The 16,191-nt window shown below is 38.8% G+C and overlaps 1 protein-coding gene across 1 annotated transcript in view; it reads left to right on the forward strand.

Moving 5' to 3' along the window:
• Positions 1 to 15,751, forward strand: part of il6.L (interleukin 6 L homeolog) — a 51,671-nt gene extending 35,920 nt beyond the window's left edge. The window contains exons 2-5 of the mRNA XM_041565607.1: positions 9,461 to 9,669; positions 11,720 to 11,833; positions 11,927 to 12,073; positions 14,764 to 15,751. Of these exons, the coding sequence (XP_041421541.1) occupies positions 9,461 to 9,669; positions 11,720 to 11,833; positions 11,927 to 12,073; positions 14,764 to 14,955 (662 nt within the window). The 3' untranslated portion in view covers positions 14,956 to 15,751. The remainder of the gene's footprint in view (positions 1 to 9,460; positions 9,670 to 11,719; positions 11,834 to 11,926; positions 12,074 to 14,763) is intronic.
• The last annotated feature ends 440 nt before the right edge of the window (positions 15,752 to 16,191 follow it).

Genomic DNA, 16,191 nt, shown 5'->3' on the forward strand with positions numbered 1-16,191 from the left:
CAGTGTAAACAGTGTCATCTATAAATAAAACTAAACCATAAAATTATGACAGAATACCTTTAATATAATTATTTTTGTAAGCAATAGTGCCACCTGCAGGTCAGTTTCCCAACTGTGCTACAAAACTGTCCTGACTTTCTCTGCTCAGGGAAAACATAAGAAACCTCAGATACATTTTGTCATGCTTTCCCTGAGCAAATCAACATCAAAATCATTTTTCTTCTGCAATGGTTTTGCAGACTATACTGTATGTGAATAGAAAAAACAATAAGGAGGTAGCGATGTTGTTACCATATTATTTTATTAGTGGTATACATTTTTCTTAATATCTTGGAATCTTGTAAATTGCAAAAGTGCTCACAATAGTACTCTAAGCAAGTTTACCCTAATTTATTTTAAAAGGTTTACTTTACACATGGCAGCCTTGCAATTCAGAATTATTTTTATTATATTTTATAGTTTTTTGAACATAATTACACAGCTGTACATAAGATAAAAAGAGATAAAATTATACGGTCATAATGACACATAATGGAATAAGTCACGAGAAAATACTACACAATGCAATAAAGTCACGGCAGAAAAAACATGTTCAGAAAAATTTGTCATTCATTGCATAATATAGATAGTAGGGATGCACCGAATCCACTATTTTGGATTCGGCCGAACCCCCAAATCCTTCAAAAAAGATTCGGCCAAATATCAAACTGAATCTGAACCATAATTTGCATATGAAAATTTGGCATATGCAAATTAGGGGTGGGAAGGGGAAAACCTTTTTTACTTCCTTGTTTTGTGACAAAAAGTCACACTATTTCCCTCCCCACCCCTAATTTGCATATGCAAATTAGGATTATCTTTAGCCGGACAGAAGGATTCGTCTGAATCCTGCTTAAAAAGGCCAAATCCTGGCCGAATCCCGAACCAAATCCTGGATTCGGTGCATCCCTTATAGATAGTGGTCTCCAAATCCATCCTCTCAATTCAGAATGATTTACACTATGCTCAACGTTGGCAAACTCCAGACAATTATATGGAGGCTCTGAATCTGTCTTTTCCACAATATCAATTTACACGATTGTTGGAATTTTTCAAGTACACCTGGACCTGTCACTCAGACATAAAAAGCTGTATCATAAAAGTCCTTTTCAGATTAAAAATGAAATCCAAATTCTTTTTTTTTTTTTTTTTATTAAAGCGTTCATAGGTATTGTAAACTAATTTAAAAATCTCAGCTGTCAATCAAATATTGCCTGTCCCTCCTCTATGCCTTAGGCATAGAGGCGGGGCAAGCAATTACTTTCACTTTCCATTCAGCACTTCCTAGATGTCCCTGCTATCACCACATCTCCCCAGTTCTCTTAACCATTTAATTGTGTAGCCAGGGCATGGGAATGGACATCAGGTCCCCCATTCTGTTGCACAAACAAGATTCTGAGATGATGGAAGACTTGCCTTAATAACAGTGTCCACAAAATGGCTCCTTCCTGCTTGCTATAATTATGAGTTCTCAAGTTTCAAGTAATTTATACAGTGTAATTAAAGTTCATTTTGCTTAACTAACATGTTAAGATATTATTTGGAATAATTTTTTTGGGTGACGGGCGATTATATATAGCTCAGTCAAACAGTGGAGCAGGGTGAGCTTACATCTGGGTCATACAGCTCCACTTGTGTCACAGATCCTTACTAGACTGTTACCTTCATTTTTTTTCTTTTTAAAGCCATATTACTAACCTGGAAGATTATGCTCCCACTAACATTAATGTAGAAAAACCAAATATAAACAGATATATGTGTTGCTGTCTGGATAAATTCAATACACTTGGTTCTTTGTTTACTGCCTCTCCTACTTTGAAACATATTTCCCTATTAGCTTCTCCTGGGAACCTAGCCCATGTATCTGTGCCCCTTTCTGCAATTAAGATGTTCTGCATGAACATTGAATGATTCGTTGACTCTTTGTCTCATGCTTCATACTGCACCTTAGAAATGTAAAACCCACAGCTTTTGTTAATATTCTTTAGTTTCTTCTTGTTTGTGTTCCTTTTGTTCTTACTGTTTGAACGTTCTTCATAATTAAATCCCTACATACTGAAACAAGCTTAGCTGCACTGTCTTTCATCGTCCACATGCACTCCTGTTCACGCAAGAAAGGAAATATTAGTCTTTCAAATTGCTGTGAATCCAAAAGTATTCATTTTTAATATATTCTGTTTACCATGTCATGTCAAGGCAGCTTCATTTTTAAGTCCAAAAAGCACAACCTTACGTTTATGTAGATTCAATTACTTTTGACATTGTCTAGAGGGGTTAACAGGCGCCATCTCATGCTGCTATGGATCCTATTCTGACAGATTGCAAGGATTTAGCTTGCATGAGAATGGACCTTACCAAAACTGTACGTGCTCCAGATGGCAAGCTCAGAAGAAAGATGACACAGTGACACAGGATGATGCCAGCCAACCCTGCTGCACAACGCTACATTTTTATAGCAGGTAAAAAGATAGGGATGCTTTGACCGTGGCAGGTGGTATGGGTTGGGTAAGCCAAAGGAGGGGCCCTGGGGTGGGGTTCATTCTCCTTTAAATGAGAACTGAACCCTAATTTGGCTAAAAATTCCATAGTTTATATACTGAATTTAGTGCACCAGCCTAAAGTTTCAGCTTGTCAATAGCAGCAATGATCCAGGACTTCAAACTTGTCACAGGGGATCACCATCTTGGAAAGTGTCTGCGACACTCACATGCTCAGTGGGCTCTGAGCAGCTGTTGAAAAGCTAAGCTTAGGGGTCGTCACAAATTATCACGCAGAAAAGTAGGCTTGCCTGTAATATAAACTGAAGCTACAGGTAGATTATTAAATTCTGAAGCTAGTTGAACTGGTTTCTGTGCTGCCATGTAGTAATTATCAGTATTAATTACTAATCAGCCTAATAGTGTGACATTTACATTCTATGTGTACTGTATATTGTGAGTGGGTCCCTAAGCTCAGTAACTGAGCAGCACAGAGCATGTGCAGTGAATCAGCAGAAAATAAGATGGGGAGCTACTTGGAGACATAGATCTTTACTGCTAAAGGGCTGTGGTTGCCTTGGACTGGTACAGAAACACAAAATATAATGTACAACATTTCTAGCAACTTCTTTAATTAAGCTTTAGTTCACCTTTAAAGGACAGTTTGGCATTTTCTCTTCTGGCATTTCTAAACCTAGTTAATAATGTAAAAATGCAAAGTCTACCTATGTCTAGTAACCCATAACAATCAGGTAGCATTTAATGGGCAGTTGTTAAAACATTAAATAAGGGTTTCTGAGGTTTCACAGCAAGAAGAGGGTTAATTCCTACTGTCCTTAGCGCCAATCAGGTTCTGTGAGAGGGTTTTTGTAGTGCTTGACTGCTCACTGCCTAAGCAAACATGTTTCATCTGTGTTTGAAATCTGTGTTTCATCTGTTCCTGAAATCCTAGTCAGTTTGTGGATGAAAATTGGCTTCTCTTACTATAAATTTGTCTAATTCTTTGATACTATATTTCTCTTGAATCTGTCTGGATTCTGTTCCTCTTTTGGTTAAATCCTTTGTTGTTTGTCTTGGTTATCACATTCCCATGTGTATGACCTGGCCTGGTAGAATGACAGGTGGATGGCTAACTTTCATGTTCCTTATTAAGCTATTGCAGCTTGTAGCAAAATTGAATTTAAAGATCATAATGGCCCTATTCTATAGCAACAAATGGGGTCCCCCTGATTTACAAATCTAATGGGCTAGTCAGGCCCAAATATAAGGTGGATTCCACTGGGACAGAACAAGCAATCAAAATTTAACCCAGCAGATTTCCACAATTGCACAAGTGTAGTAAAATTTCCATGGCCAGGTGCAGCAGTTAAAGAAATCAAAAATTCAGTGGCTACAACAGGCCCCACTGATGTGTGGGCAGCCTATATTTGCAGGCGCGTTCCTGCCCCGTCCCCTTTTCATGACGTTGGAGATGGACGGGCGCAGGTCTATAAATAGAGCTGCCATGCTGGGTTTGGTTCAGGTTGAGAGGTTTCGGGTTAGGGCCATTTTTTGTCGACCGGCACATCACTACCACAATTCCTATAATGCCGCTTTTTGACAAGTTTGGGGTGATAGGAGACTGTTTTGGGGTTTATTAATCAATATCAATTATTTAACAATTGAAATTTCTATTGGATTTGTCAGGGTCACAGCTATAGCACAATATTCTGCAGAATGTAAAAGATGTGTAGCTGACTTTCTGAAATGAATCTGCTTAGAAATTCCATTTTAGAAGGGGTTTATCTGATGCAAATTTAGATTAACTTGCAGGAAGTAACAGTCCAGAAACCTTCGATTACTTTATAAATGTATGTTTTAAAGGAGTAGTTCACCTTTAAATTAACTTTTAGTATGCGGTAGACATTGATATCCTGATACAATTTTTAGCTTGTCTTAATTTTTATGGTTTCTCGGTTATTTAGCTTTTTGTTCAGCAGCTCTCTAGTTTGATATTTCAGCTGTTACCTGGTTGCTAGTGTTTTACTTACCTTAGTAACCAGGTGGTGGTTTGAATGAGAGGTAGGAATATGAATAGGAGAGGGCCTGAAAAGAATAATAATTAATAAAAAGTAACAATAAAAATAAAATTGTAGCCCTACAGAGCAATTGTTTTTGGCTGCTGGGGTCAGTTCAGTGTCGGACTGGCCCACCGGGATACCAGGAAAAGTCCCGGTGGGCCCAGGTGTCAGCGGGCCCTCCTACTGCTAACCATTTGGTCTATTTCATGGTCATTCCCTATTTATATATATATATATATATATATATATATATATATATGAGGCTAAATCGATGGAATAATAGATTATAGTATGTAAAGAAAAGAGACTAGGAGAATAGAGGTTGAGTGAGGAGAAGAATAATAGTACTGAGAGTGGGCCCCTGGTCTAAGATTAATTGGTAGGCCCCTGGTCAAAGGTTTTTGGGTGGGCCCCTAGTGTCTCAGTCCGACACTGGGTCAGTTACTCCCATATGAAAGCTGGAATGAGGCAAAATATAACAAAAGTAATATATAACAATTAAAAGTTGCTAGTAATACAATCTTTAACATACTAAAAGTTAGCCACCTCTTTCATATTGACACAGGAGTATAAGAATAGAGGACAGAAAAATCTGGGGGGGGGGAGAAATTTATGAAATTAAGTGAGGCTAATCTCTTCTCAGGAAAAAGAGAAAATGAGACTTAGGACATACAGTAGTAGTTGGGAGCAATTTTGGTTATGTGAAGTCGGAGTCGCCAAAAATGTACCAACTCCTAAGCACTGAAAATAATAAAATAAAAGGGGTTGTTCACCTTTAAACAAACTTTTAGTATGATGTAAAGAGTGATATTCTGAGACAATTTGCAATTGGTATTCAGTTTTTATTTGTGTTTTTTGAGTTATTTAGCTTTTTATTCAGCAACTCTTCAGCTTGCAATTTCAGCCATCTGGTTTATAGGGTTCAAATTACCCTAGCAAACATGCACTGGTTTAAATGAGAGACAGGGTTATTATTTTTGGTTTATGCAATTTAACTTTGATTTTGTTTAAGAACTGTTTAAGCATGTGGTTGATATTTTTGAGCTTTGGCAGTGTTAAAATGCCTAAGGCACAGAGGAGGGGCAGGCAATATTTATTTGACAGCTGAGATTTTTAAATGAGTTTAAAACATCTATGAATGCTTTAATAAATTTCATATTTAATTTGAAAGGGACTTTTATTATACAGCTTTTTATGTGTGGGTGACAGGTCCACAGTAAAATGAAATTGTTTAAAAGTAATTAACATATAATATACTGTTGCTCTGCACTAAGTTTGTTTTAGAAAGACTACTATAGTGTATTTAAACAAGCTGCTGTGTAGCTAGGGGGCAGTCATTCAAGCTGGAAAAAGGAGAAAAGGCACAGGTAACATAGCACATAACAGATATGTTCTGTCCAACACATTGGTGTTTTGTCTGCTATGTAACCTGTGCTTTTTCTCCTTTTTCCAGCTACAATGGCTGCCCCATGGCTACAGAGTAGCATATTTAGATAAACTATAGTAGTCTTTGTGAAGCAAACACATCGTTTTACCAGTGCACACAACAACAGTACATTATATTTTAATTACTTCGAAACACTTTCAGTTTTTGGTGTTACTGTTCCTTTAAAATCAGAGGAGTTGGAGGTACCATAAACTGAGGAGTTGAAGATTTTATGTGCCGACTCCCCAGCCCTGATTTACAAAAGGGTTTTCTCCACACCTAAATCTACCAAAGTTCCCCTTAGTTTGCCAGGTATATTTTAAATTTTTCGTATCTAAACAATCATAAGTATCCTGTTGTTAGAGAATTGTGAAAATGATTCTCTTGGCATAAAATTTTCACCAATGTAAAGTTATGCAAAAACGTAATAAATTAAAAAAACATAATAAATTAATAAAATGTAATAAATTGGCATGGTTGTGGCAAAAACACTCCAGAAGTTAATTTTTGCCCTTTAGTAAGTTTGCCCCTTTTCGTTATATTTATATTTTTGAGGCAGTGGCCATTTTAGTGTCCTAAATAGTCCTGGAATATAACATTTATTGGCAAAGCCTCTGCTCCAACCAGAGGTAATTTCCCTTTTACAAATTATGTTATAAACTATAGTAAGTTTGCGCAGGTGCAGTAAACCAATCAGTTAGTAGCATTTGCTGGTCACCTGTTTAAAAGAAAACATCTTATTGGTTGCTATGGGTTACTGCACCTCGGCAAACTTAGGGGGTCCGACTTTATCTCAACATTTTCTGCTACAAACTCCAATCAAATCCGCTCAGGTTTTGTAAGCTTATTTATTATTACATTTTCCTGAAAATTTGCTTTGCGGGAAAAAAATCATATTGATTTTTCACCCGAAAACTCAGATTTCTTATGCTTTTTTGCCTGAAAACTTCGGGGTATTGCACAAAACCCAGCACACATCAAAAAATCATTGGGACTTCTCCCACTGACTTATATGCAACTCGACAGGTCTGAGATCCCGGATTTTCTAATAAGGACTTTTCCATCCTTGGGGTTTAATCAATTCCCGAAAAATTTGTGATTTTTAAAAAAAAAAACACAAATTTTTGTATTCGGAGTTTAGTAAATAACCCCCCTAGTGTCTTTAATTACATATGGGGAAAGTCTCTTCTTGTTCCTATTTTAAATGATCTAAACCAGGGATCCCCAACCTTTTGAACCTGTGAGCAACATTCAGAAGTAAAAGGAGTTGGGGAGCAACACATGCAAGAAAAATCTTCTTGGGGTGCCAAATAAGTGCTGTAATTGGCTATTTAGTAGCCACTGTGTGGATCGTCAACCTACATTGAGGCTCTGTTTGGCAGTGCACCTGGTTTTAAGCAACCAAAACTTGCCTCCAAGTCTGGAATTCAAAAATAAGCTCCTGATTTTAGGCCACTGATAGCAACATCCAAGGGGTTAGTGAGCAACATGTTGCTCATGAGCTACTGGTTGGGGATCACTGATCTAAACATTCCTGTATATTTCTGGGGAATCAATCATAAAATTGAAGGGATGGCATTGATAGATTGTGAAGCTGGGATAAACTTAATATTTGCAGGCATGGTGGCACTTGATGGGCGTATGCTAAAACCTATGTGAAGCTGGGATAAACTTAATATTTGCAGGCATGGTGGCACTTGATGGGCGTATGCTAAAACCTATCATTCATCCATTGGCCCTAGAAGTTGCTCTCCTTTGCAGTCGGCCTGTATCTCTCTGGAAATTAATATTGATGTTTTCTTAAAGGGATAATTCACGTTTCCATTAACTAGTATGATGTAGAGAGAGAGATATTCTAAGACAAATTGCTATTGGTTGCTATGTATTACTAGATCTGGGCAACCTTTATCATATAGATATATATCTACAGTATATATTTCTCTATATTTCTCTATCTATCTATACACAAATATATATGTGAATAGTATTCCAATAATGGCAGAGGAATCGAATTGCCTATATGTACACAGCCTTATGGAACTACAAAGCCAATGGTTATCTTCTACAATACTATGGATGCTGCTTTTATTTGGAAAATGTTTTAAATATTTCTGATACCTTACGCTGCCTGACATCATGATATTAGAAGTGCCAAGTGTTTGCAGATTAAAAGTGAAATATACGTCATAACAAGAAAGATCTCCCTTTCAAAACTCATGGCTCTAGGAAAATGCGAAGAGAGGCAATTTGCCATCATTAAGCTGGATCACTCCGAATATATGTTTTACTTGTGGTGATTGTAATGTAAAGCTGGTCATACACTATAAGATCCGCTCGTTTGGCGACATCGCCCACCAACGCAGGGCAATATTCCGAATGTTCGGCCCTAGGGCCGAATGATCGGAATACAATGAGGAGCAATGCTCTTTGACGGGTCAATCACCTGAAAAATTAAAACTTTCTGATCTATATCGAGGCCAGATATCTATTGGGAAGGCCCGTCAGAAGCCCCCATACAAGGGCAGATAAAATGCCGAATTGGTCTAAAGGACCGATATCGGCAGCTTTAATCTGCCCGTGTATGGCCACCTTTATTCAATGGCAAGTCATTTTCGGGAGATTTGTTGCCACCAATAGTGCAGATGTAACCGTAGATGCTTACCAATACCATTACCCTAATGCCATATGCAGGAAAGTGCATTTTAGAACTCCACTGAAGAATCTGTCAGGACTTTTCTGCAAGGATGAATAAAATAAAGCCACCTTTAATCATGCTCCTCGTAGATAGGAGAGCTGACCAGCAAACGGATAGAAGGAAACACAGATGAGAATAGATTGATGATAGAAACTATCCATTTCTTTATTTTTACAATAAATAAATTCCCCAGTATCACATACTTCATTCTGTAAATGCCTATGTTTGTACGCTCGGCTCTGTGAAGCAACAGTATTACCCCCCCTGCATTTATTTCACAACTGCCTGTACATTCCCCCCACTTACTTATTCAGTGGTGAAAAAAAAAAAAAGGAAATAAAAGTGGATTTTCCCTTGTGTTCAATATATAAAAGTTGGTAAAGATGAATGGGCAGTTCAGTTCAGAGTCACACACTGGGGCTTATTTACTCAAGAAAAACAGAAATGTCCTGTTCAAGTGAGTACAATGATTATTGAAATGTACTTGATGTCATTGTGGGGAGGCAGTTAAGTTTGTATTGGGCTGCACACAATTGTATACGTAGAACCTGCTCACTGACAGACATGTTGTGTGTGTGTGTTTGTGTTAAACAGAGAGACTTGTGCTAGTTACTGTACCTCACGTGTGCACATGGTCAGACAGTTATACAAATGGGGGAGAGATAGAACTACAGAAACAAGGCAATTTGCTATTAAGATAGACTGACAGCAAACAGAGGTATATAAGAGCTCTGTCACTAAAGAATCTCGCTTTTATCCTCAGGACCCACCTTGCTGTTGGCATCACTACTTGCCACTCTCCTGCTTGCGGGTTTGTGTCCCCTCACCTTGGTAGGATCCGCCCCCGCGCCGCCCATTGGCTCAGGAGAAGAGACTGATGACGTCGCCGCTGAAGACTTTGGTCCGGCTGTGCTGAACCCTGTGGCCCTGGCGAAGCTCATTGGACGAGAGGCTGCGTCACTCCAGAACAAGGTGAGCTGGTCAGTGTTGGGCTGTCATGGACCGAGCTCGTTAATGGAACCTCCAGTCGGGAAGCCCTTCTGTTGGCTTTCTTGAAAGTCACTAAAAACATTGCCTATTTGTGTGTGTCATGGCACAGCTTAGGTTTAATGAAGCTCCCCACGGCCAGTGGTTGGATGCATATTATCTCTTTCCACTTTTGAAGTGAAAGTTTCTGCTCTCCCCTGTTCCGCGCCATTTACCACAAAAAGTTGCTAAAAGCAACGCTGCCTGTGCACTGACACTGCGCATGCGCTTGGCTCTGTAGCACTAAGAAAGGCGGGTGGGGTAGTATATATGAGCTACTAGCTGATATTGGAAAAGCACCTGTCACATTGTTGGGTCTACCTTCTTTACAGGTCTTTACTTGTCTACTACTCATTTTCAAAATATTGCACAGTTCTATAGACATCGGTGTTGTTGACGGTGGAATTGGGGTAAACCCCAGTCCCAATGTTCCCTCTAATTCCTTCTTGGCTATGTGCCCAAAAAAAAACTTGGGCGCACATTTAAAATTTATGTTCGCAGTTTTTAAAAACGGTGTGCTCAGGTCAGAACAAAATTCTTTGTGTGCACCACAATTGTGGGTTTGTGGCCTTAAAATGAGTGCGTGTGAGTATGAGCGCACACCTTAGCGGGAACATTGTAGTGATGTGCAGCCCAGCCCGATACCCGCGGGTTTACCTGCGGGTTCGGCCGACCCCGCACTCCCATTTGCAGGTGACGGGAGGGTCCAGGTTGAGCTCTTCCTGCTCTTCCCGCCACCTTGAACTGTCTGCATTCTGGCCTCATAAAGACGCGCACCTGCTTGCCCGCCCCTTTTGTAATATCATCGGGTGCTGGTCTAAAAATTGAGGGTGGAAGTCGGGCAGGGGCGTGTTAGGATTTGGTTTTACCCGCCAGGCCCGGACTGGCAATCTGTGGGTTCTGGCAAATACCAGAGGGGCTGCTATAAGGTGCCATAGAAAGTCAGTATTTAGTGGGCTGGTGGGGGCTTTTTGGGCCTCTGTGTAGGCTGATTGGGCTTCTGAGTACCTGAAATGCCAGGGCCTATTTTAGTTCTCAGTCCGGACCTGCGACCCGCACATCACTAGAACATTGCCCCGTACCTAAACTGATTGGGACCCCAGAGTGTATCAGTGATACAGAATAAAAACTATTGCACCTAACAGATTTTTTCCTCTTTTGTGTGTGTATTTTATAAGTGTGTGAATAGTTAGGTAAGATGGTGTCATCAACGCTTGATGGCTGGGTGCATTATTAAAAGTGAGACTCCTCCGCGCTGGCTGGTCACCGCACATGTGGCTTTAAATTCTCATTTTCTGGTTGTTAAAAATTTCCTTCATTTCCCCTCAACCACTCTGCCAGTAAACTGTATATTCTGATATGTGTGATCTTGGCTCCCAGGGGAGATGGGGATGTCTGCCCATCTGAGCACATCTCCTACTGTGTGTAATTTTTCACGCACGCCCCACGTGCTGTATCATGGCATGTTCCAGTGCCTTCTTGCTATCAACAATTTGTAAAATACTGCACCATCATTTCCCGAAATTACTTATGATTACATTTTTTTTTTTTTAAAAGTGTTAATTTTAACACATTTTCAAACAGATTAAGTAGGGGAAATGAGGAAGGAAATATAAAAGCAGTATGACTTCCTGTATTTAATGTGACAAATATTATAGCATGTCACCAGTTTTATTGCCCCCAGTTACGTATAACAATAAGCGATTAATACATTACTACAATAATATAATGGTTGGTTTCATAGTAAAGTTAAACTGAATCAAATTATTGTCCTACCTCCTTGGAGTGGATCTGAGTGACCCTCTTCAAACAATGTTATATTTTTACCTTATTTAGCAAATAGCAATGAAAACAAGATAATTGATAACAAAATTTGCTGGGTCCCCTGAAAAAAAAAAAAAGCTAAGAAATAACTGCAAACAATCAAATGAATGATAGCGATGCAGAAGTGTGAAAGAATTTTCCCAAACTAATATAAAGATTTGTTGTACTACAGCTATGTGAAAACCATGGTGTCTGCGATAACAGTATGGAAATGCTGGCAGAAAACAACCTGCAGCTCCCTAAAATAACCACTAAAGATAGGTGCTTCTCCTCAGGATTCCAAAAGGTAACATTTATTATACTGTACATACATCTTCTCTGTCGTGTACAAAATGTGTATGTCCTTGGATGGAGTTTAACAGGAAACATTCTATTACAGAACAAATGCCTGAATAAGATCCACCACGACCTGTTGATATTTGAGATCTATCTACTGCATGTGAAGGAGACTTTCAGAAGTGAGAGAAGCACTTTGGAGTCCATAGAATACAAGACAAATGTATTAACAGGGGCCATTAAGAGGATGGTGAGTTACATATATTTTGATGATAAGCTGTCGTTTTAATAAATTATCCAGTGGCTGATTCACTAAGATGTATTCAGAATTTTGGATTTCAGGGTGGACATCCCTTAGGTTCATGGCAGCAATCTGTCACCAGGCAGCTCAACAGTGACATACATTTCTTCAGTCACCATGTGTCTATGAACCTTAACCTTAAAGTCAAAGATACCATATGAAAAGGTGCAAGTGCCGATCCATCCCCTCTCCCAGGGGGGAGGGGGGGGGTGAAATTCAGCTTTAAGGTGGCTTTTTGCGACCTACCTCATGGCAGGAGCACCCTGAAAGGTGGTTTTAACTAGAGATGCAGTAAATCCTGATATGATTCAGCATTCAGCCAAATCAAAGCTTTTTTTGCTGGATTCAGAAGAATCCTGAGTGCCTGGCCAAACCATATCTGAATCCTTAATATCATGAACATGACAATTTCTTTGTATGGGGTGGCTTTGCCAATTTACATATGCAAATTATGGTTGGGACTCAGTTTAGGATTTAATATTGTTAATTCAGTATATGGCTAAATCCTAAAACTGGAATTATAGGTGTGTAAAATAAAATATTCTGCAACACATTGCCAGTTCATCTATAATTCCTTAGAACACATTTAGCATAAAACAATAACAATTCCATCTATAATGCCCCAAAAACAAATGGTATTATAATTACAGTACTAGTTTCCTGTATATACCAGAATACATGGCAGGATAAATTATTTGCCAATTTTATGGTAAACTATTCTGGTCCCTTTTCACCTCTTGTATTGATCATTGGTTGCTTTGTATGTATATCTACAGTGGTGTGAAAAACTATTTGCCCCCTTCCAGATTTCTTATTCTTTTGCATGTTTGTCACACAAAATGTTTCTGATCATCAAACACACTTAACTATTAGTCAAAGATAACACAAAATGCAGTTTTTAAATGAGGGTTTTTATTATTTACGGAGAAAAGAAATCCAAACCTGTGTGAAAAAGTAATTGCCCCCTGAACCTAATAACTGGTTGGGCCACCCTTAGCAGCAATAACTGCAATCAAGCGTTTGCGATAACTTGCAACGAGTCTTTTACAGCGCTCTGGAGGAATTTTGGCCCACTCATCTTTGCAGAATTGTTGTAATTCAGCTTTATTTGAGGGTTTTCTAGCATGAACCGCCTTTTTAAGGTCATGCCACAACATCTCAATAGGATTCAGGTCAGGACTTTGACTAGGCCACTCCAAAGTCTTCATTTTGTTTTTCTTCAGCCATTCAGAGGTGGATTTGCTGGTGTGTTTTGGGTCATTGTCCTGCTGCAGCACCCAAGATCGCTTCAGCTTGAGTTGACGAACAGATGGCCGGACATTCTCCTTCAGGATTTTTTGGTAGACAGTAGAATTCATGGTTCCATCTATCACAGCAAGTCTTCCAGGTCCTGAAGCAGCAAAACAACCCCAGACCATCACACTACCACCACCATATTTTACTGTTGGTATGATGTTCTTTTTCTGAAATGCTGTGTTACTTTTACGCCAGATGTAACGGGACGCGCACCTTCCAAAAAGTTCAACTTTTGTCTCATCGGTCCACAAGGTATTTTCCCAAAAGTCTTGGCAATCATTGAGATGTTTTTTAGCAAAATTGAGACAAGCCTTAATGTTCTTTTTGCTTAAAAGTGGTTTGCGCCTTGGAAATCTGCCATGCAGGCCGTTTTTGCCCAGTCTCTTTCTTATGGTGGAGTCGTGAACACTGACCTTAATTGAGGCAAGTGAGGCCTGCAGTTCTTTAGATGTTGTCCTGGGGTCTTTTGTGGCCTCTCGGATGAGTTGTCTCTGCGCTCTTGGGGTAATTTTGGTCGGCCGGCCACTCCTGGGAAGGTTCACCACTGTTCCATGTTTTTGCAATTTGTGGATAATGGCTCTCACTGTGGTTCGCTGGAGTCCCAAAGCTTTAGAAATGGCTTTATAACCTTTGAAATTGAACTCAGGTGTGATAAACCACAGTTAAGTTATTTTTTAACAAGGGGGGCAATCACTTTTTCACACAGGCCCATGTAGATTTGGAGTTTTTTTTTCTCCCTTAATAACGTAAACCTTCATTTAAAAACTGCATTTTGTGTTCAATTATGTTATCTTTGACTAATAGTTAACGGTTTTCGATGAGCAGAAACATTTAAGTGTGACAAACATGCAAAAGAATAAGAAATCAGGAAGGGGGCAAATAGTTTTTCACACCACTGTATATGTTCAGTGCAAACACCCATTTATTGTACATGCTGTGGAATTTGCTGGTGCTTTATAAATATATGTTAGTAATAATAATAATCCAGTATGTTGTAGGAAATTCATTGGTGTTGGTTTGGGTTGGCTTAGCTTTCCTGAGCTTTCATTGAAATCTGCAAGTGACATTCCTGAATCTGTTGAAGGCTATAGTGATTTACCTAAAATCTGCGTAGACTTTTTTTGTACAAATTATTGGGGTAATGTAATAATACACACACAGCTTGCTCCAGGCAAAGAGCCCTTAGCAGCCAACCAGGGTATTTCACAACCTCATAGCCCTCGTTGTGAAGAACCATTTGTATACATTCTGTACTTCAGGTATGAAAGGTGGATTTATATGAATAAATTCTTCTAATTTTGGTACATATCTGACAGTCTATGCAAATCATTTTATTTTTTCAGATGAAAAGATCTAAAACTGAAAGTGATGACAAAGAAACTAATACCCAGATCACCCAGGTTCGAAAGTCAGAGAATCTCTGGATTCAGAAAGTCACAAACCGACTCATCCTGCAAGCTTTTATTGACTGTATACAGAAAACTGCAAGAGCAGTGAGATATATTGGTACTTTCCATGGTGGAAAGAAGATTTAGGTGGTTATGCCTCTTCTACCTATTATACTGTGCTACTGTGTAGCGCTAAAAGTTATGTCTCTACAGAGAACTAACTGCTTTATAATTTAAATTCTCTTTTATTATAAAAAATACATTACATGTACTTTTTATAAGTAACTTATTTCTTAAAATATTATTATTGCATTTATTTTGCATAAAGATCATTTCACTGTGTTAGTAATGGGATGCACATCAGGAGATTCCAGGGATAACATTAATAACAGGTTTCTCCATTTTAAAGTAGTTAACACATAGTTCAATAGGAACTACAGAAATGCATCTGTCACTGGTCTGTATGTGTGCAATAGAGCACTGTGCAAGTATTGACAGGTAGACAGATTCATTTATTCTCCTTGATACTCCTAACATGCAACCTGTGACTAATTGGGTACAGACCTAGAATCCATTTCTAGATACTGGGCCAGTTGCACAGTTACTGGAGATGATAGCTTTGGTGTGCACCTTTTCTATTTTACTTGTTTGTGTTATATTTTTATACTGTCTTCATAAAAAAGCTCATACAACATCACATGCATTCAGCATGAGAGTATTTTGGTTTACATAAGATATTATCCAGCTTACTAGAACGTGACTAATCTATGTCTGTGTACATAGTCATGGCTGAAGACTGACTACAGTTTATTCTATATTTTATTGCAAGTATGTGGATCCACCATTCACATTAACCATTTCTTCTTCCAAGGCACACTTTTATAATTTATGTTCTTAAATGAAAATAGAAAGAAAATAAATCCAATGGCACACAGAACTGCTGCAAGCAAGGTAAAACCATGCATGTTTAATGCGGAAGTGCAACATTTCGGGGGCACGCCCCTTTGTCAAGCGTGCTTTGTGAAACGTTGCACTTCCGCATTAAATGTGCAAAGGTTTACCTTGCTTGCAGCAGTTCTGTGTGTCATTGGATTTCCTTTCTTTCTAATGTGATTTGAGGTTGTGCAACCTATACCACTGAGCGCCAGACATATCTTTCTAAAGGAGGCAAGGATGTGTGAAAGCCTGTTGTGTTGCTTTAATGAAAATAGTCTTCACTATTCATGTTCAACTATACCTCACAATGCTGCACTGCAACACAGTGGTTTACACACAAAAGTGTCATTTGTAACCATAACAACTTATTTTATTAACAATACAACACATTTGCATTTTGCAGTTTAATTGCAGTTGAACAATTAACGGTATCAGCTGAAATTACAC

This window comes from Xenopus laevis, chromosome 6L (genome assembly GCF_017654675.1).
Source record: "Xenopus laevis strain J_2021 chromosome 6L, Xenopus_laevis_v10.1, whole genome shotgun sequence".
NCBI lineage: Eukaryota > Metazoa > Chordata > Amphibia > Anura > Pipidae > Xenopus > Xenopus laevis.